This window comes from Neofelis nebulosa, chromosome 5 (assembly GCF_028018385.1).
Source record: "Neofelis nebulosa isolate mNeoNeb1 chromosome 5, mNeoNeb1.pri, whole genome shotgun sequence".
NCBI lineage: Eukaryota > Metazoa > Chordata > Mammalia > Carnivora > Felidae > Neofelis > Neofelis nebulosa.
Window position 1 is genome coordinate 147,141,619 of NC_080786.1, and position 19,945 is coordinate 147,161,563.

At 46.1% G+C, this 19,945-nt stretch overlaps 1 protein-coding gene and 1 long non-coding RNA gene across 4 annotated transcripts in view; one reads left to right on the forward strand and one right to left on the reverse strand.

The window, feature by feature from the left end:
* LOC131512795 (uncharacterized) overlaps positions 1 to 14,859 on the forward strand; it is a 29,561-nt gene extending 14,702 nt beyond the window's left edge. Inside the window, exons 2-4 of one of the 2 annotated variants that reach the window (XR_009262315.1) lie at positions 1,426 to 1,646; positions 7,900 to 8,195; positions 11,828 to 14,859. This is a non-coding gene — a long non-coding RNA (uncharacterized LOC131512795). Of the gene's footprint in view, positions 1 to 1,425; positions 1,647 to 7,899; positions 9,222 to 11,827 lie in introns of those variants that run through there. The other variant, XR_009262316.1, reaches the window with a different exon arrangement.
* Positions 1,640 to 19,532, reverse strand: C5H21orf62 (chromosome 5 C21orf62 homolog). Of its 2 annotated transcripts, XM_058731903.1 has the most exons (3): positions 19,424 to 19,500; positions 10,690 to 10,807; positions 1,640 to 2,653 (listed from the first exon to the last, which is right to left on the reverse strand). In XM_058731903.1, the coding sequence occupies exon 3, from the start codon at positions 2,586 to 2,588 to the stop codon at positions 1,929 to 1,931; it is 660 nt and encodes a 219-aa protein (XP_058587886.1). In that variant the 5' UTR covers positions 2,589 to 2,653; positions 10,690 to 10,807; positions 19,424 to 19,500; the 3' UTR covers positions 1,640 to 1,928. The 2 variants fall into 2 exon arrangements, with proteins under 2 accessions (XP_058587886.1, XP_058587885.1); XM_058731902.1 differs by lacking the exon at positions 10,690 to 10,807 and having other exon boundaries at positions 19,424 to 19,532.
* Between the last annotated feature and the right edge of the window lie 413 nt (positions 19,533 to 19,945).

Here is a 19,945-nt window from a genome sequence, read left to right on the forward strand (position 1 = left end):
TGATTAAAATTCAGGCATTTTTACATTTTTGGTTACCCATGACAGTAAATATATTTATTACTCATCCTTTCACTTGTATCCTTCTTGCCTTCCTTTTTCCTCCTGTTTTCTCCTTGTCTTTTTCTGTCACTGTAATCTTACCTCTCAAATACAATGTCAGTAATGAGGTCATTGCATTATCCTATTAAGATTCATACTTTGGTCGTCGTTTTGGCCTAATTTAAATACTGACGTTATGGACTCATGCTAATTAGCCCAAATGGCCAAATCCCCCACCAATTAAGCAAATGTAGACATTTCAGGTTATTTCGGTTACCCTATGTTTAAGGTTAAGAGAAAAATGTGGTGAATGTGATCTGAAATCATCAACCTCAAGATATCCTGTTATTTGATAATAAAACTCTTTCTTACCATTATCACATTATGAATGTGATTATTTCTCTGCTTCCTCCTGCATTTGACCTGGACATTTGTAGCATCATCGTCATGGATTCTTTACATTCTGTCTCAATGATAAATTGAGTATATGAGGAAAAGTTTTCTTTGTACCTTGAGGTCAGTTGACTTTTTAAAAATTTTTAGGGGCGCCTGGGTGGCTCAGTCGGTTGAGTGTCCGACTTCAGCTGGGGTCATGATCTCACAGTCTGTGAGTTCGAGCCCCGCGTCCGGCTCTGTGCTGACAGCTCAGAGCCCGGGGCCTGTTTCCGATTCTGTGTCTCCCTCTCTCTCTGACCCTCCCCCGTTCATGCTCTGTCTCCCTCTGTCTCAAAAATAAATAAACGTTAAAAAAAAAATTTTTTTTAAAATTTTTAAATATGTTGCTTCAGTTCTTTTGTCACCACACCCTTTTATGTCAACCATGTCAGAGAAAGTGTCTTAACTTCCCAGAATTAAACATCCAGATGGACTAAACATTCTTTTGTTCATTATATTTTAGTAGTATGAGCACTTGTGCCCATAAGAACCACATTCTAAATGATTATTAGGTTCCCAGACTAGCCCCTAGTGATGTTAAATGCAGTTCTTATTTCTGGAGTGGAGGGAGGAGGGGGAGGGGGAGAAAAAGCCGAAGTGATACGCCGGGGACCAAGACGGAGGAAGGCAAAGACAGAAAGAATGAAAGCAAAAGGTCCACAAGAGAAACTCCCTGGGTTTAGGTCTTGCTGTAAGCAAAATGTTGAGATCTCTGCCATCGGTTTTTGTGTCCCCTGACTTTTCGTTTCTGTATCACACTCCTCAAATCCCAGTGCTCTCCTTTGGTCCTAAGGTCCCACCCTAATCAGGCCTGTTCCACTCTCAAAACTCCCCTTTCTCAGTGCAGACGTGTCTAGCAAGGTCTTTGGAAAACATCAGTCTAAAGAGAACCGAATCATTTTGTGGAACACATAGTCCTGAAGCATCTGAAATCTAGCGTTCCCTTCTTAGGGGAATTCCAGTCCAGTGTAACAAAACGAAGCAAGAGAAAAGAAACTAAGGCAGTGTTTTGAAGGAAGATATCTTCCTTGGGGCGTCATCCCCTGTGCTGAGTCCCGCTAAGCAGTCCTTGACATGGCCTGCTTTCTCCATTCCCCATCTGATGTTTCTGCCCAGACCCCCGGGAGCCCGGGCCTGGCCTCTAGCTGGCTCACAAGATGTTCTGGACTGAAGTAGGTTTTTTTGTTTGCTTGTTTTTTGTTTTTGCTTTGTGTTTTGGGGTTTGTTTTTTGTTTGTTTCTTTCTATTTATTTTGTTTTTCTGAACAGCTTCCATGGTTGGGCTCAGAGCAGAGCAGAGAGGGCTGGCTGTGTATATGGGCTGTGTATATGTGAATGGGGGCTGGGCAGACAGGTGAAGTTGAAGGTAAGGATACCCATGGCCTGGTTCCCAGATTCCTTTTCAAGTTCTCCACAGTTTGCCAAAGTTCCTGGCGGTTGGAACCTTTGACGACGTTAGTAAATGAACGTGACAACATAGCTTTGGTTGCTCAAAATTGGGAAGGTTTCAAAGTAAGAAAAGTGGGGGAAATGGTTGGTGGTGTTGGCAACGTTTTCTATACTGTATGCTTTTAAGGATGAATTCCCGTTGAAAAGCGCCACATCTAAGAATGAGATACACATACACGTATGCCAGCCTCCGGGTAACCGCGCGGGCTTCTCTCCGGGTTCACTTTCCCTGCCGTCGTGGATGAGTAAGCTCTGCTCTGGCAACAGCCGCCTGGCCTCGGTGTTGACCCGAAGCCTCTCCAGACCGCAGATAGCCAGGTATTCGGCGGGGAGAGTGTTGGGGCTGCACAGAGAAAGCTTCAGGTCCCGGACCAACGTGAAGTTCAGCAGAAGGCCCAGTGCAGATGCATCTGTGAACCAGACGGTCAGTCGGTCGTCGTAGCTGGTTTGCTCTATTGCGGAAGGCAGGACAGTGTGGCAGCTGCACATCAAGTTGGCCAAAGTGTAGTCACAGTCCCGGACGTCCGCGGAGCAAGTGCAGTTCCGAATGGTGTTTTCCTTCGTGAAGATCAGAGTGCTGTTCCTCTGACCTCCTGTGAAGCAACCCAGGACAAGGATGCCCAGGGCGCTGGTCAGCAGGAGGCTGTGCCCAGAAGGTGGGGCCATTCTTGTCTCAGCGTGGGCCCGCAAGGTTGTGTCTCCCCTTCGTGAGCCAGTTCATTGCAACTCAACTGAAAGACAAATACGCAGCTGTGTTATCGCAGGCTCTCATTAGAAATATGCGGGTCATGGGGCGCCCGGCCGGCTCGGTTCGTAGAGCATGTGACTCTTAATCTCAGGGTCGTGAGTCTGAGCCCCATGTTGGGTGTAGAGGTTGCTTAAAAAAATAGGAAGGTTAGGGGAATGGACACCCCTAAATAATCCATCGCAAACGTTTCTCTCTTGTGGTTCTATCAAAGGCAGGCAACGCAAGTGCCTGAGTGGAACCCAAGTGCAGAAATGATCTTTTCTCAGAGCCTTGTGACAGGCAGTGGCCAGCCTACCCGCGTGAGGCATAAAACTCCCTGTGATGTCTGCTGGGAGACTGACACACCAGCAGCAACAAGATGGGGTGCCAGAGAGGAGACCCAGTGCGCCTGTCTGGGTGCACCAGGGATCTGTGGTGCTTTGAGCGTGCACACTCTCCAAACATCGTGTTACTTGTATTGAGTACTCGACAACCCCTTAAACGTGCACATTCCCTCCTCCCCTCGATATCTGACTTCCTGGAATTCAGGAAACCAGCAGCTCCGTGATGAACTCAGCTATCCAAGTGCTACCTGTGAAACAACATAGCATGCATACCAGCGAAACATTTAGTTAATGGTAACCTTTAATTTCTAACTAGACAAACATGCCCCCCCCATCATATTAATCTGTTTATAGATCCATTGATACTTTCCTGGTCTCCTAGAAATATGAGTATTAGAGTAGATTTGACCGTGTTAATAGACCATGAAAACACTAATCACATGCCAGTTAATTGCAATGAACTTTTCATTGCCTCCTTTCCCAGAACACCTGTTATAAATTGATTTTATCAAGTAACTTAGTGTAAGACTCCAAAACTAAGCAATATATCAGCACTGTTAAATGACCTAAACAAGATAAGTCCATGCTTAGTTTAAGGAGCAACATCAATGTCCAATTTGGAGGAAAATGGCCTAAGTACTTGATATATAATAGATGCGTGGTATTCTTTTCTGGTGAGGTTGGAATGAGACACACGTTATGAAATAGGGTTCCAGGTTCCAGTCTTGCAAGAATAATTACATTTCCTGGGGCTCCTGGGTGGCTCAGTTGGTTGGTTAAGCATCTGACTCTTGATCTCAACTCAGGTCATGATCTTGCAGTTTGTGGGATAGAGCCCCATGTAGGACTCTGTTCTGACAAGCAGAGCCTGCTTGAGATTCTTTCTCTCCCTCTCTCTCTGCCCCCCACTCCCACTCACTCGTTCTCTCCCAAAATAAATAAACACTAAAAAAAATTAAAATAAGAATAATTACACTTCCCCTGAGTTAGCTGATGGCTGACCAAAAGATACAAGACCAAAGATACAATTCAATTAATCCGAATTGACCAAAGATACAATTCAGTCCATCTGCATGTACAAATCACCATGCATCTGGAAAAATACTTGGAATGAGACCTCTGGCTCAGAGAGTCCAGGGCTGGTGACAGGGCCCCCATAGGAAGGCTGCAGAGGGACAGACGAGTCAGTCCGAGGAGCTGAACGTGTGTCCAAAGAGGGTGGTGGTGACAGCAGGAAAGAGGTGAGGCAGACGTGCAACACTTAGGGTGCAAGATGAGGCCCCGAGGTGGCAAAGCAAGGCAAAGAGAAATCCAAGGGAGGCAATGCTAAAAATGCCGGGGTCAGGTGGACAGGGAGGAAGCACGCGTTCGTCAGCAGGTGGCCGGAGACCAAAAATAAGCTCAGCTAAGTAAACTTGAACAGAAAGTAAGACACTGGTTCACAGGAATCATAATATCATTCATTCATTCATTCACTCATTCATTCATTCATTCACTCAGCAAATGTTTACTGAGAGTTCACTAGCTGGCAGGCACTTTGCTGGCTCTGGGGATACAGCCCAGAAGACAGCGAGGTTATGGAAGTTGGGTTCTAAGCGACTTGATTCTGCTTCCAGAGCCCAAGGCGGGCCAGGCCTGCGTGTGAGGACCAAGGGCCTGCAGCAGCGGGGAGGAGAGGGAGGCAAAGGCAGGAGTTGGGTGGGGCTCAGCACGGGCCATGTGCCAAGGCCGAGCAGAAGGCACAAAGATGAACAAAACCTGTACCCTGCCCTCCAAGGGCTCATAAGCGGAAGAGGAAGACAAATAGGGCAGGACTGAGAAAGGCCCTATTGAATGTACGTGTGGTTATAGGAATGCAGCAGAGAGATAGGTTAAAGTCCATTTGGGGGACTGAATAAGGTGCTTTATATAGTGCTTTGTGTTGACTTTGAAGTTGTTACAGGGTTTTCTTAAAGGATGTATTCGTTAGTGCATTTTGTCATAAAAGAAAGGGCTTTGAGAAATGCTCCCATAGAGCCAGCATTCTTCCTGAACACAAGGTTTAACGGTTTTAAATAGTTTTAGGATGTGGTGGTGACTACCCCACTTAGTAAGGAGCAGTGACTAACTTATTAATTACAAGATAATTTTAGATGATCGGTTGTCCTCGATTCCGCTGGAGGTTTGTTTCTAGGACTTCATGCCCCAGTAACGCTTTCATATCAGAACTGAGAAAGCTGTCATGGACACCACTGGCTTGCTCTGATCTCAGCCTGGAGGGGAAAGGGAGGTGAAAAAGGGTCTATCCACAAGCCTGGAACCTGGTGAGAAAAGTGTCTGCTTCATTTTCCAGGTGCTGATACCATTCAGAGGCATGCATGGAAGAAGAAAGGAGGTAGGAAGGGAAACAGACATTGGTTTCCTGAAACAAGGGGAGACTAGAGATCATAAAAGATTTGTGAGCAGCACCTCTTCCCGGCCCTGCAGTCAAGTCCCTGGCTGGATCTCAGGGTGGCCCCTGCCTTCTGGGTATCAGGGAGTTCAAAGGCTGGAACATGGAGGCTGGACGCATGAGGCCTGGTGATGGCTTACAAAGTAGGACAAATATTCCTGTTAACAAGCCTATAGGGTTTCCAAAAAGATGCTAGTTGGACATTTTTATCCTTCGGTTTTACCCTGGACTTCTCTCTTTAGATTTGTTGAATGTGGATCGTGAACACCCTGGTTTTACTGTGTATTTATTCATTTGTGGGCAGATTCCGGCATGGCATCAGCAGAATGGGCACAGATACATCACACTGTCCCTGCTCCTTCCTGTGCCCCTGACCATAATGGGCGTGGTGCCATGGGGAAAGGAACTGTTGTTTTCCTCTGCGGGTTGCTCAGCTTGTTAGAAGGGAAATCTTGATCTACTGGTGACTGTCTTGTCTCCAGAAGGGGGGAGATTGCCCTACAATGGAGCCAACACAGAGGAGAACAGACAAGAAATGCAGAGACATTTCTAACAACTTTTTTGAACACCAGGATCAAGCCATGACTGACATCCTTCTTTGATTTCTGAAATAAGTGAGCCAAAAAATTTTTCCCCCTACTCAAACCAGTCTGAATTGGATTTCTGTAACAAGCAGTGAGAAAAGTATGCTGACATTGGGCAAACTATCTTTTGCCCCCCCCCCCCTTCATTCAATATACCTTTGTTGCGTCCTTGCTGTGTGCTGGGCATGGTGTGTGATAATCACTATAATAGCATTTTGTATGGGGTGTTGAGTCTACACCTAACTTCGCCTGGAAATAGAAGATGTCATAACAAGCTTCACAGAAGAGGTAGTATCTGAGGAGGGGAATAGTTCCTGAGTAAGAAAAAGAAAAGAAAAAGTTATCTATGTAGTTAGCACAGGGTGATCAGAATTTGAAACATCCAAAAGTAGGACAGAGGGGGGCGCCTGGGTGGCTCAGTCAGTTGAGCATCCGACTTCGGCTCAGGTCATGATCTCGCGGCCTGTGGGTTCGAGCCCCGCGTCGGGCTCAGTGCCTGGAGCCTGCTTCCGGTTCTGTGTCTCCCTCTCTCTCTGCCCCTCTCCCCCCCCCCCCCCAACGCTCTGTTTCTCTCTGTCTCTCAAAAATGAATAAACATTAAAAAAAATTAATAAAAAAGAAACCAAACAAAAGTAGGACAGAGAGACTGATGGGCTATGGGGATGCTGGTGGGAGAGGGGAGTGGAGGGGTCCTGTTGGGGGGGAGCCTTCTGACTTGTTCTGCCTCATCATTTTCTTAGCACCCCAGCTTGTTGTGTGCCCATCATCAGGGCTTGCCTCCTGTGTCCTAAGAGGAGTCCCCTCCCCGATCCCGTCCCCCACCACTGTGGGCGGGGGCTTAGTAAGGGGCAGGGGCAATGTGACGTATCTGTGCCATTTTGTTTATGTTATGCTGGATTCTGCCCACAAATGAATAAATACGTAGTGAAACTAGAGGAAAAGTTGATTCCTCCCTATGTTATAGTCTGAGGCCACTGAGGAGGTGGGGGGTGGGGGGTGGGGGTGGGGAGGGTGTGCTCTGCTCCACGTGGTCATGTAGGGGCTCAAGCTTTCATCCATGGCTCTATCATCTCCCAGGCCTTTGGATCCTCTGTGGGCTTTTCACTGACCAGAACTCAGCCACGCGGCACCCCCTCTCTGCAAGCAGCTTGGAAACGAGGTCCGGCACTGTGCCAAGGGAGGAGAGGATGACGTGGGTATCGGTGGGCACTAGGAATTTCTGGCAAGCATAATACGTGGCTTTATGCAGCCATCAGAAACACCGAGGTGGTCTCAATCCACCTAAATTTTTCAGGCAAGATGTGAAACACCGTGTACGCTCATTAAATCTTGGAGTCTTTAAATCACCGAACGTGTCGAAAAACTAGAGCTACTATTCAGATCAGTTCAAATATTAGTTTTATGTCACAGCTGAAGAAATCTCGGTAGTAATTAATGCCAGCAATTAGCTGCACGAAAGCAAAGACTTCTGAAGTGAGCAGATACAGACATCAGTTACTTCAAAACAAATTCCACACGGATTCCTTCTCAGTCTAGGATTACACCCAACATTTAGATAATGTTTATACTTGGCTCCAAGAGGAATGTTTCAAACTGGACCAGCTTATAAGAAGATATTACTAGTAAGAAGATCGTGTGTCGGTGGGAGGAGAGCCTTTGGACCGTTTGCCCAAAACAGATTTGAAATGTCTTGAATAATGGTGGTTTGAACTCTACAGTCTCAACACAAAGGAGAAAAAATACAATTGTGGAAAACCATGATGGTATTCCCCAAATTCTAACAGCAACTAGCAATTCAGCGTGATTTCCCATTTTTAATTCAGAAGTGAGTTTAATTTGAAATTAAAAGTGTTTTTTTTGTTTGTTTGTTTGTTTTGTTTTGTTTTGACAGGGGAAAGGCACTTAGGGAAAAGTCTCGGTTGAAGCAACTGGGGTCAATAAGGACCAGAAACGGATGAGATGCTCCAGCAAGAAGCAGAGGGCCTGAAAGAGAAATCTGGACCCCAGACACAGGAAGAAAGGCAGAAGACAGCCAGCGTCCAGGCACTTCAAAGAAACCCACTTGGAAGCCAGGACTTGGGGAGCTAGGCAAGGATGTCTCACAAACGCAGTTCCCCAAGTGTGTTTCTGCAAAACTCCTTGAAGGTTCTGAGCGGGGCGAACAGGAGAGAACTTCCAGACAAGGAGGTAATTTGGAATTCTGGGTGTATCCCACCTGGCGAAACATAGACCTTACTCTTGAAGTGTATCTGATCACAAAGGTACCCAGTGTTGCTAACACCGAGACCGGTTGAGATGGCCTCGCTCACCCCAGGGGTCGAATGGGTTGCCCAAGGAGTTAACTGCCCGAGTAGGCAGTTAATTAAAAGGCAATGCGATTGGTGAGTGCTTATTAATGACATGGAGCCAGTGTTGGGCACAAGGACAGGGAAAGTCTCGCAATGGGGTGCTTTAGGGCCAGCAGAGAAGGGCTTGGGGGAAGGGAAAGGAAAGGGCTGCAGCTAGAAGGGTCCCTCGAGCAAAACCTCAGAAACTGAGCCCTTGGTGTCTCTGGGGCCCATGAGCTGGAGCGCAGGCAAGGCAGGGTTAGGACAAACCCTGAGATCAGGGGTTTAGTCTTCAAACCCTTCTGACTCTCACCCCGTTAATAAAAACTTAAAAAAAAAAAAACCTCTCCCCAGTGGGGCGCCTGGGCGGCTCAATCGGTTAAGTGTCCAATTCTTGGTTTCGGCTCAGGTCATGATCTCATGGTCTGTGAGTTTGGGCCCCACATTGGGCTCTGTGCTGACACCGCAGATCCTGCTTGGGATTCTCCCTCTCCCTCTCTCTCTCTCTTCCCCTGCCCCGATCACTCTCTCTGTCTCTCTCAAAAATAAATAAATAAACTTAAAAAAACAAAAAGCCCTCTTCCAGAGATGTAACTTTTTATTTATGAAAGCATTACAACTACCCTATTGATATATTATCTACATTGTGAGTCATACACAGAGAGTAGAATTTTTTTAATCTGAGACAAAAAAATAAAAATGAGACTTGAGTACCTTCAACTCAGCCCACTGGCTTAGCTTGGGCACTCCCTTGGCCGCAAACACCCCCTTTGGAGGCCCCAGAGAGAGGCAAAAAGGAGGCGCTGGAGGTTTGTGAGCAGGGGAGACCTATTTAGTTCTGTGCGTCAGGAAGGTCATTCAGGCAGAGATGAACTGGAAGACAGAGACAGAGAGAGCACAGTGGGTTCTAAGTAAGAGAACACTTCCGTATTTTCTTTGAGGGTTTACCTCTCTCCATTTGCTGACTCCTGGCTCCAGCCTCCCTGGATAAATCTGTGTCTGTGTCTCCAATCCTGGGGTGGGTGGGGCGGCCAAAGAGGGGAGGATGAGGGAGGCAAGGGTGAGGACAAAGGTCCTCGTGCGCGGGAAGCAGGAGATCCAGAGGGAACAGCACAGGGAAAGCGGTCCCTGTTTCCTTCTTAGCGTCCCCACATGGCTTGCCTGGGGCTCTGCTCTTCAAGATGCCCACCCTGCCCCTGCCCCTGCCCCTCGCCGGAAAGGCACAGCTCATCTTCTGAGCCAGGGGCCTCTGGGTGGTTTCCTTAGACCGGCAGCCAGAGCAGCTCCTGGCAAGACAAGTTACAGGCGAGATTACGGAGTCGGCACGGTATCTTTCCTGTCCCCAGGGGTTCCTTGCTGTGCCTTCATCTCAATTCCTTGGTCAAGGCTTATCCACTCTTTCCAGATGCCTGCTGCTAAAATCCTCCTCTCACATAGGGGTCTAAGGGCACTTGGGTAAGCCTTCATCTGGATTTACATAAACATATTCTTGCCCGAGCGTATTTGCCCTTTAGGCTTTATTCCTACTTGTGCCTTGTTAAAGGGATGGCAAGGATTAAATAGGAAGTCTGGGAGTCTGTGGGGCGGGGACTCCTCTTGAGGACACCAGAGCTGAGGGATAACCTGTTCCCGGGTCCAGTTCCCACTGGTCCGTGGCTGTGCAATCACCCTTCCCAGGCAGGCCAAGGAGAACGTCCTGCCTACTCTGCATTCATGCATGAGATGCTCGCGGGGACACTCTAGGTGTAGGACCTTGAGAAGCTCTTTGAGAAAAAACGGATTTGGGGCATTTTTCTTTTCTTTGGCTCTGTCTCACAAATGCACCGCAGGAGGTAGGTTACAGATACATGCTACGTAATACGATATTTATTTTCTTAGGTTTACTTTATTTTGAGAGAGAGCCAGGGAGGGGCAGAGGGGCAGAGAGAGAGAGAGAGAGAGAGAGAGAGAGAGAGAATCCCAAGCAGCCTTCGCACTGTCAGCATTGAGCCTGATGCAGGGCTCAAAGCCACGAATCGTGAAATCATGACCTGAGCTGAAGTCAAGAGTCAGACGCTTAACGACTGAGCCACCCAGGCGCCCCTATGTAAGATGATATTTACAAGAGAAGGGATAGCTTTGTTGTTTAATAGTCCAAAGCTTATAATGTTGAAAGGGACATGAATTTGGGTCTCTCCCCAGCGCTTCCTTACTGTGGTTAAGTGTTATCTTTTCTTTCCTCGTATTCCACCCCCAGCCCTGGTGTTATGAGCCACTGCATTTTCACACGCCCTCCCGAGTGTCTGCCTCTGAAGACACCGCCTTGTGCACTCTCTGTTGATGAAGGGCTCTTCCTGCCCCTGGGCCTTACTTACACAGTTCACAGTGAGAGGCGCGACACAGGATTCACCGTGATCCTGGTATGATCCGCATCTCCTTGGGTTTATACAGTGGGCGCAAAACTGTTCGCTATCATCTGACTTATTTCCTCATCTAGAGAAAGAGGAAATAAAGTTCACGTCTCCATAAGTTGGCATTTAGGCAAAATTAACCTCAAGTGTGTGGTTTGGGTCTCAAGAGCACCACGCTTTATTTTTGTGACGGTTCGTGTTCAACTCGCTGTATATTGCGGGCCACTCAGAAATGACTTGCGGAGTCGTCTCTGTCAACATGGCGCAGGGATGATAATACCTACTACACTAGGATATAACGTCAGTGTAGCAGGACGCACGTGGAAATGTAGAGTCTGTCCGTGAGTACTGTTACTGCCAGTAAGTATGCTTACATATACGTGGTACTTAGTACTCTACTATGATATTTTATAAGGTCGGAACCATAATGATAATAGGGATATATTAGCATGCTCTGTCAGGGCATCCCAAAAGCCACCCCAAAGAAACATAAAAGTTAGGGGCGCCTGGGTGGCGCAGTCGGTTAAGCGTCCGACTTCAGCCAGGTCACGATCTCGCGGTCCGTGAGTTCGAGCCCCGCGTCAGGCTCTGGGCCGATGGCTCAGAGCCTGGAGCCTGCTTCCGATTCTGTGTCTCCCTCTCTCTCTGCCCCTCCCCCGTTCATGCTCTGTCTCTCTCTGTCCCAAAAATAAATAAAAAATGTTGAAAAAAAAAAATTTAAAAAGAAACATAAAAGTTACTGGCACATTTAATGCACTACTTACATCAAAACATTTGAATAAAGAACAGGCTCAACATAAAGCAAAAATGCCTCTTTGCCCCATTTGTCCTGTAACAAACAACAACTCGGATTTACAAACGTCCTTCTGCGATTCTGGGGAACAGGAGGGCTTGCAATCATTAGTGAGCAAAACCGGTCAATTGAAGTAAGTGTCCAATTCCCATTTCTAAATTGTTCAGTGGGGCAGCAGGGTATGGACTGTGATCAAAACACTTGCTTTCTGGTTTCTTCTTATCCCTGGTAGATACGGTGGGGGCTGAGTAAGGGCCCCTGTAGGTGTCCGTGTCCTAATTCCTAGAACCTGTGAATCTTGTCTTCCAGAGCAAGAGGGACTTTGCAGATGTGATTACGTTAAGGATCTTGGGATGGGGAGACCCTGGATTATCTGGGTGAGCCCAATGTAATCACAAGGGTCCTTCTAAGAGGAAACCAGAGGAGACAGAGGAGAAAAAGGCAATGTGGCAACAGAAACAGAGATCGGAGCGATATGGCTGGAAGCCAAGGAATGCCAGCAAACTCTAGAAGCTGCAAGAGACAAGAAACGGATTCTCCCCTGGAGCCTCCCCAAGGAAGGAGCCCTGTCGACACCTTGACTTTAGCACAGTCAGCCTGCTTTTGGACTTTGACCTCCGGAAATGTAAGAGAATACATTTCTTCTTGTGGAAATTTGTTAGGTAGTCATAGGAAACTAATATAGAGAATATAAGGAAATTACAAAGCACCCATATCAAACCACCCTTTGGACTAAACACACACACTAGGGGTGCCCGGGTGGCTGTCGGTTGAGCATCTGACTTGGGCTCAGGTCAGGATCTCGTGATGCGTGAGTTCAAGCCCCGCGTCGGTCTCTGTGCTGACAGCTCAGAGCCTGGAGCCTGCTTTGGATTCTGTGTCTCCCTCTCTCTCTGCCTTTCCCCCACTCACACTCTGCCTCTCTCTCTCAAAAATAAATGTTAAAAAAGTTTTTTTTAAACACGCTAGCCACTCTATTTACAGCCCTGCAGTGTTTACTAATTGTTTCCTGTGTCTTACTACTCTCACTAGACTGGATCATAAGGAAGCTCTTGGGGTAACTCTATCCCAACCTCCATTACTGGCTTTCTGAAATACCAAGCTCAAAACTGTCCAGAGTAGTCATGCTGCATTGGGTCCAGCCCAGCGTAAATGAGGCATCTGGACACGTCTCATGAATTCTGAGGGGGGCCTGTATCCAGGTGGTGATTTGCATGTGTGGACCTGTCGAGGAAAAAAGAAGGAAGTGTGAAGACCGTGTATGAAGGCCTGGGGCAGGGCTGAGTGGAGGGACAGGATGGCACTTGTCTCTTCTCAGCCCAGACTAATTAATGCCACGGGCTGAGTCCTGCGGAGCCGCAGGCAGAGGCTGCATGGACAGCTCTCAAGAACCCTGAGATGTGGGGCACGAGTGGCCCCTATCTGGGTGACGACACCGGGCTGGGGACAGAGTCGTTCCTCCCACTTGCGCACTGAGTGCAGGACAGCTCTGGTACGATGAGGAAGGAGGGACAAGCAGCACCATTTGGCCTTCCCTGGAGGATGGATGGGAGTGCCCCTGGTCACTCCTCTTTGGGCAGTGGGTCAGTGGGGAGCCCCATGGCTAAGGCAAGGGACAGTCACCATCCAATGGTGGTTGGGGACAGAATCAAGTGAAGGGATCATTTCTGAGCATATGTAAGACATTCCTGGGGGCTCTATTGTGTAGACACAGAGGTAGGAAGGAGGCAAGGCTTTGTATCAGGGAGGTGGAAACACAAATTGGCAAAATGCAAGCTATTAATGTGCATTTGAACTTATTTGTGCCCAGTGGTTGGCGAAGCCAGGACTCCTTCAAGGATCAGTTGATTACTGCTTTTAGATTAAATGTATTCAATAATGGAAATGGACCTGAGAGCCAACTTGAACAAACGAAAGCATTTTGTGTTTTGAAAGCATTGAGCTCAACTGGGTGTTGATTTCGCCCATCGTTTGTTAATCGGATCCCGGACCCCTTGGTGTCGGTATGCTGTGTAAGTCAGGTTTCTGATGTGGCAAAAACCTGGTCTTTTTGTTGACTGTGGTTTCCCCAGTCCTTAGCACAGTGCCTGATGCATAGAGGCACTCCATAAATATTTATACTATCCCTACATTATAAATCCCTACATTAGCTAAGTCAGAGATGCATGTTACTGACCCTTTACTTCCACTTTTACCTTCCACCTCCTGGAATTGTGCAGTGTTATCATGTTACCAAAATCAGCAAGCAAAATGCATCCTCTTTAGCAGGAATTTCGGTGTTTGGCCTAGCCATGACAAAGGAAGCATACTGAGATTTTGTGTATCGGCAAGAGGATGGGAAATTCGAACCCAACATCCTAAGCCTTGCCTGTGAGTCCCCCCTGAAAGCCACTGAATGACATCTGGCAAAAGCCCCATGAGGCATCCCCATCCTCCGTGGCTTTACCGATCAGCACCGTGTAGGCTTGCAGTTGCCTAGGAATCTTCTCGTAAATCTGATGGAGACACACGGTGAAACACACTCGCCTGGAACGATGACCATGAGCCCCAAGTCAGGCTCCCAGATCACTGTCCTTTCACTTCACCCTACACATCCATCCAGGGCTCACAGGAAGAATGAGCAGAGTTGGTAAATACTGATCTCACAGATAGTGGTGAGCATTAGAAGGCATCACCCTAATTGCTGTCCATGGAGGGATTATGATAGCCCCCACTACAGACTCCCCCAAGAGCTAACCTTCAAGCGTCCAGTTTTGTAAAACTAACCTGGGACCGCTTTGCTCAAATTACGAGTGTGAGGTTGCCAAGGAAAAATGAGTCAGAGTAATCCCTTTTCTAAGAGATGAGAAGAAAAAAAAAAGCCTGCAAAGCTTTAATATTTTAATGACCTACTTCCAGAACAATAAAAAAGGGACTAATATCTTCCACGCAGTGAGGTGCATTATGACGGTTTCATAAAGTAGCTTGAGCTATTTCCCCAGGACAGAAGCCTTACGCTTTTTCCTTTCATCTGTATTCAACCATTCCAACGATATTCAATCTTAGAAGCGTTAAGAATTAAATTTTCCTTTAGGGTTTTAGTTCCAAATATTGGAACCATAAGCAAGTTAAACCTTGCCGCTTTCATGAAAGACTTGTAAGGGTCTTTAAATGCCTCCTGGGAACAATGACTAAAGGTAATGTCAGATCCTGGAGCAGAAATAGGACATTAGGTAAAATCTAAGGAAATCCGCATAAAATGTGGACATTAGTTAACAATAATAATGTATCGATATCGGTTCATTGATTGTGACAAGTGCGTGTCCGTTCTGATGTAAGATGTAATAACAGGGGACACTAGGTAGGGGCATATGTGAAGTCTCTGTGCTATCTTCACAATTTTTCTGAGTCTAAAACTATTCTAAAATAAAAAAGGTTGTTTTTTGTTTTTGTTTTTGTTTTTTTTTTGAGAAGAATGCCTCCTGATTTCATTGACGACTCCTTAGAGATTATTATTTTTGTGCTAACAGCAGAGCTCCAGTGGGTCATCTGAGCATCACAATTTGGGCTAAACTGAGCACCCATGAAATGGTGTCTAGGTGTGACTCCAGATGAATTCTTTAGCCCTTCTGGCCGCGAGAAGATTCTGGCTTTCTTAACGGCCCTGGAAGCCAGGCAATTCGGAGATGCAAGTGGGAAGTGATCCTTTTATGGAAAATGGATCAAAACTGGAAGGGAGAGGCATCAGGAAATATTGTGGGAAGAAGTCCTGAAGGAATGTGTGTGTGTGTGTGTGTGTGTGTGTGTGTGTGTATGTACTTCCCTCACGCGGCTTATGTTGTTCCCTGTGTCTAGGAGAGTTCTGTATTTCTCAACTGCTGAGAAACCAGCCTCATCTCTTAAACTGTCCTTGGATCCCACCTCTTTCATGAAACTTTAGTAGCTAGGGCTATGGATGGCGGTTCTTGCCTGCCTCCAACCTGTTTCTCTCTCTCTCTCTTTTTTTTATTTGAGAGAGAGAGAGCGCACACGCACGCATGTGAGCGGGGGAGGGGGCATCAAGAAAGGAAGAGAGAATCTTAAGCACACTCCATGCTCAGCATGGAGTCCTACACAGGGCTCTATCTCACAGCCATGAGATCGTGACCCGAGCTGAAATCAAGAGTCGGACGCTCAAACGACTGAGTCACCCAGACGCCCCTCAAACCTGTTTCCCTTATAGGGCTACACCAGTCTACCATATAAAAGAAACTAAAAACGAGCTTTTTATGAGCAAATCTGTAATCATACAGAGAGACTGTGCATGTTTTTGTTAGGTTTTTAAGCCACTCCCATCAGGCTTTTGTTAATATCACTCCATTCAAACCATTCTCATCAGCTTCCCAGTGACTCCTCCCTCCAGCGTGCCAAATCCAATGGTCAGTTGCCTGGTTTCATCTTGCTTGAATTCTTACCAGTATTCGACACAGTTGCCTATTCTTTCCTTCTTGAGCAAAGAACTTTCTGTTCTTCCCTGACACCCCATTCTCCAGCTTCTCTCGCTACCAATGGCTGCTCCTTCCCACTCTCTTTGGCTGGAGTCCCCTCTTCCTCCTTGTTACTGTTGCCTGCCCCTGGCTCAGTGCTTGGCTCTCTTCTCTGTGTATATCCACTCCTTTGCGTGCTAACCTATGGACTTAAATATTATCTATATGCTGATGATTAACCTGCTTCCAGACTCTTCCCTGAACTCCATGCTCATATATATCCAGCACCTTGAAAACTCCACCTGAATATCCAAGACACCTCAAACATAACTTGCCGGATACATGACTCTTGATTCCCGCGAGAGTTAAGACTGCTGGGTAGAGAAGACATTTTACCGTATCAACATTTTTCGGCATCAACACTTACTGCTCCACAGCCTTGGGTTCCCATGACTAAACCAGCTAAATACAGAAAATGGTCATCGATGACGGACAACGTACTTCCCAATAAGAAATGTGGGACATGTGTGGTGTCAAAAGTTCATTGAAATTGGGAACCATACCTATGTTTAATTGATTAATAGTAACGTTCAACGACTGCTGCTTTCATGCCAGGTACTGTTCAAAGTACTTTTATATATTTTATATCATTTAATCCTTAGTAAAATCATAGTAAAAGTAGACACGATGGCCCCATTTTCGTCTCAGAAGACGGAGACACATAGAGGCTAAACAGCTTACTCAAAAGGTCACGGAGCTGGTAAGAAAAAGTTAAAATTTGAACCCAGACAGCCAAACATGTTCTAGAGAATTGTGGTGGAAATTGCAGTGTTATTTCCCATCCTAGGGTCACGTTTCTATACAACTGCCTCGTATTCTATCACTAGACTCTGTGCCCTTTAACATAAAGCGTGTATAGGAACCTCATGCTAGGGGAATAGGAAACAAAATGAATGAAGTGAGTTCCAGTAGGCGTAAACATTTCAGAAACACTTTTTTTATTTTTTATTATTTTTTTCACTCATATGTGGAACTTGAGAAACTTAACAGAAGACCATGGGGGAAGGGAAGAGGAAAAAATAGTTTCAGACAGAGAGGAAGGCAAACCATAAGAGACCCTTAAATACAGAGACCAAACTGAGGGCTGATGGGGGGGGGGCGAGGGAGAGGGGAAAATGGGTGATGGGCACTGAGGAGGGCACTTGTTGGGATGAGCACCGGGTGTTGTACGTAAGCGATGAATCACGGGAATCTGCCCCCGAAACCAAGAGCACACTGTATACACTGTATGTCAGCCAACTTGATGATAAATTATATTAAAAAAAAAAAAAGAAACACTTTTTGAAAAGAACATTTATAAATTAGCTTTAAAAATAAGGACATTAGTTGAGTGCTGCTTCTGCATATGGGGGGCAGGCTACCTCAGAGAGCGAGCCAATGGGAAGTCTTAACTAAAATATGTAGCTACTGTACCTCTCCTTGACACAGAACCTTCTGAGAACTAGTTAACCAATGACTGCAAACCCCTTTCCATCTAATGACTTGGTCTATGCCCGGCTAATCCGATCACTGGGGTTCAGCCCCCACCCAGCTTGGCACATAGGCCCATGTCTGTGCCCTTGATCGTACACTCATGGAGCTATGTGGTTTGTCTGTTCTCCCCACTGACACAGAGGCACGATCTACTGGACACTGAATTAAAAAGTTGATAGTACTCCCCTGCTCATACTCGGTCTCTCTCTCAAAAATAAATACACATTAAAAATTCTTTTAGAAAGTTGATAGTATAACAGCATTAAGCAATAAAAATACTAGTATGGAAAAAGAAAATTGGGAAGTCTACGTCAGCTATTGAAAAGCACTCATTTCCATAGATACTTTATTAAAACTGTTATTTTCAGAAATGCCCAATTTCTGTAAAAAAAAATTTAATGAGAATCTTTTTTTTGTTGTTCACACATACTGCATTATTTGGTCTAAAAATAAAAGTTAAAAATTTCCCAAAGATCACTGTTTTCATTAAAAAATTTTTTTCAAACAAATGAGGTCTGATAATTTTGGTAGTTTTTAAAGACAGGTTTTTATATGTATTATGCATAATTTCCTCTCCTCAGTATACACCAACACTTTTATTGCTAAAAAAAACCCAAAAAACCTGCCCCAAACATGTTTGTTAAAGAATGAACTATATGAACAAGAACTGTGTAAGAATTACCGGTTTTGGCTAAAAAAATCCCCATCTTCTTGCCTTGTAGTACAGTATTTAATATGTTTTTTCACTTTTAAATAAAAGGACAAATTTTTTAAAAAAGATAACGAGTCCACATGTTTTTCAACGTTTTTTTTGTTTTTTTTGTTTTTTTTTTTTTTATTTTTGGGACAGAGAGAGACAGAGCATGAACGGGGGAGGGGCAGAGAGAGAGGGAGACACAGAATCAGAAGCAGGCTCCAGGCTCTGAGCCATCAGCCCAGAGCCCGACGCGGGGCTCGAACTCACGGACCGCGAGATCGTGACCTGGCTGAAGTCGGACGCTTAACCGACTGCGCCACCCAGGCGCCCCCCGAGTCCACATGTTAATACTCATCTAAACTTCGTTTCTTATCTTCGTACGTTTTCCAATGAGCAGTGTATAAAAAAGCAATAAATGTAATCCTGTCACATAAGAACAGAGCAAAGGAACAGTATAAGCTGATGTTTTGAGAGTTCCCAGTTTTCTCTGTTTGGGATCACGATAAGGAAAAGAGCTATGATAGATCAGCTCTTTAAAAAAAGTTTTTTTAACGTATATTTATTTTTGAGGGACAGAGAGAGACAGAGCATGAGTCGGGGAGGGGCAGGGAGAGAAAGGGAGACACAGAATCCGAAGCAGGTTCCAGGCTCCGAGCTGTCGGCACAGAGCCCGACGCGGGGCTCGAAGTCACGAACCGTGAGATCGTGACCTGAGCCGAAGTCCGACACTTAACGGACTGAGCCACCCAGGCGCCCCTGATCATCTCTTTTATGTAATTGTTATTTCGCATTGAAGACCGACAAGGAAGTAGAGCCAAATGTTTTAAATAGAAACAACAAGCCCCGGATCCATGGAGATATCTGTTACATAATAATATTACCCTAAGTAAATTTATCTGTTTAGAGACTAAATGAGAAGACCATTTCATTCTTTGCTGAATGCCCTGGAAATGTTTCCTTTGAAAGGCAGAATCTCCATAAAGAGCAATTCATATGCCTGGAAGCCTGAAAGAAACCAAAACAAAACAAAACAAAAAACACTTTCTTGGTAAAAGCCACCGTAAGTATACATTATGCTCGGGAAATGTAAATTCTGCCAGAAGACGGGGACGCCCACAGTGGCTCTTCAAAGGGTCGCAGAACTTGCCTGCAGTGCAGCCGAAATTCTGCAGCTATGAATAACTGTCTTACGAGACACACTTTTCGAGAAAGAACAGAGGAGTTACTTACATCTGGGAGTTCCAACGTGAGGCTTGCTTTTCCACGCTGCGGACCTCCGCCTGGTTCTTCACCCTGGCTTGACAGCTGGCTTAATCTGCAAGGCAGGATGGAATGTGTGGTCTTGCACTTGCTGTTGTTTTCCGGTTTCAGAGGGCCAGCGGCCCTGGCCGCTTCCATGGCAACCGGGGGGGGGGGGGGTGGGGGGAAGCTGCCCGCCTACTAGCTTCATTAACCACACAGCAGGAGAGAACCTGCCTTGGGGACCGCTGGCCACTGTTTTGGGGTTCTACTGTGGAAAGTTTCCAGAAGAAACTAGGGAGACCGCTGCTGTCTGCTGATCCTGAAGGGCTGACAGGAATGGAAGAAATTCTACTTCAGCAGGAAATCGAGTGGGCTAAGTATACAGCATGATATTCCTAGATGCTTTTACTCTCGTGATTTGGTCCACTTTCTGGTCCGATGAATTGTTATGGATGCAAATGCCTGAACTGGGGGGAAAAACTGTCCTCTTGTGGGTGTTCCAAAGAGAAA

Bases quoted from the DNA above. Each gene is read 5' to 3' on its own strand.
- C5H21orf62 (XM_058731902.1), bottom strand. From the start codon at position 2,588: ATGGCCCCACCTTCTGGGCACAGCCTCCTGCTGACCAGCGCCCTGGGC.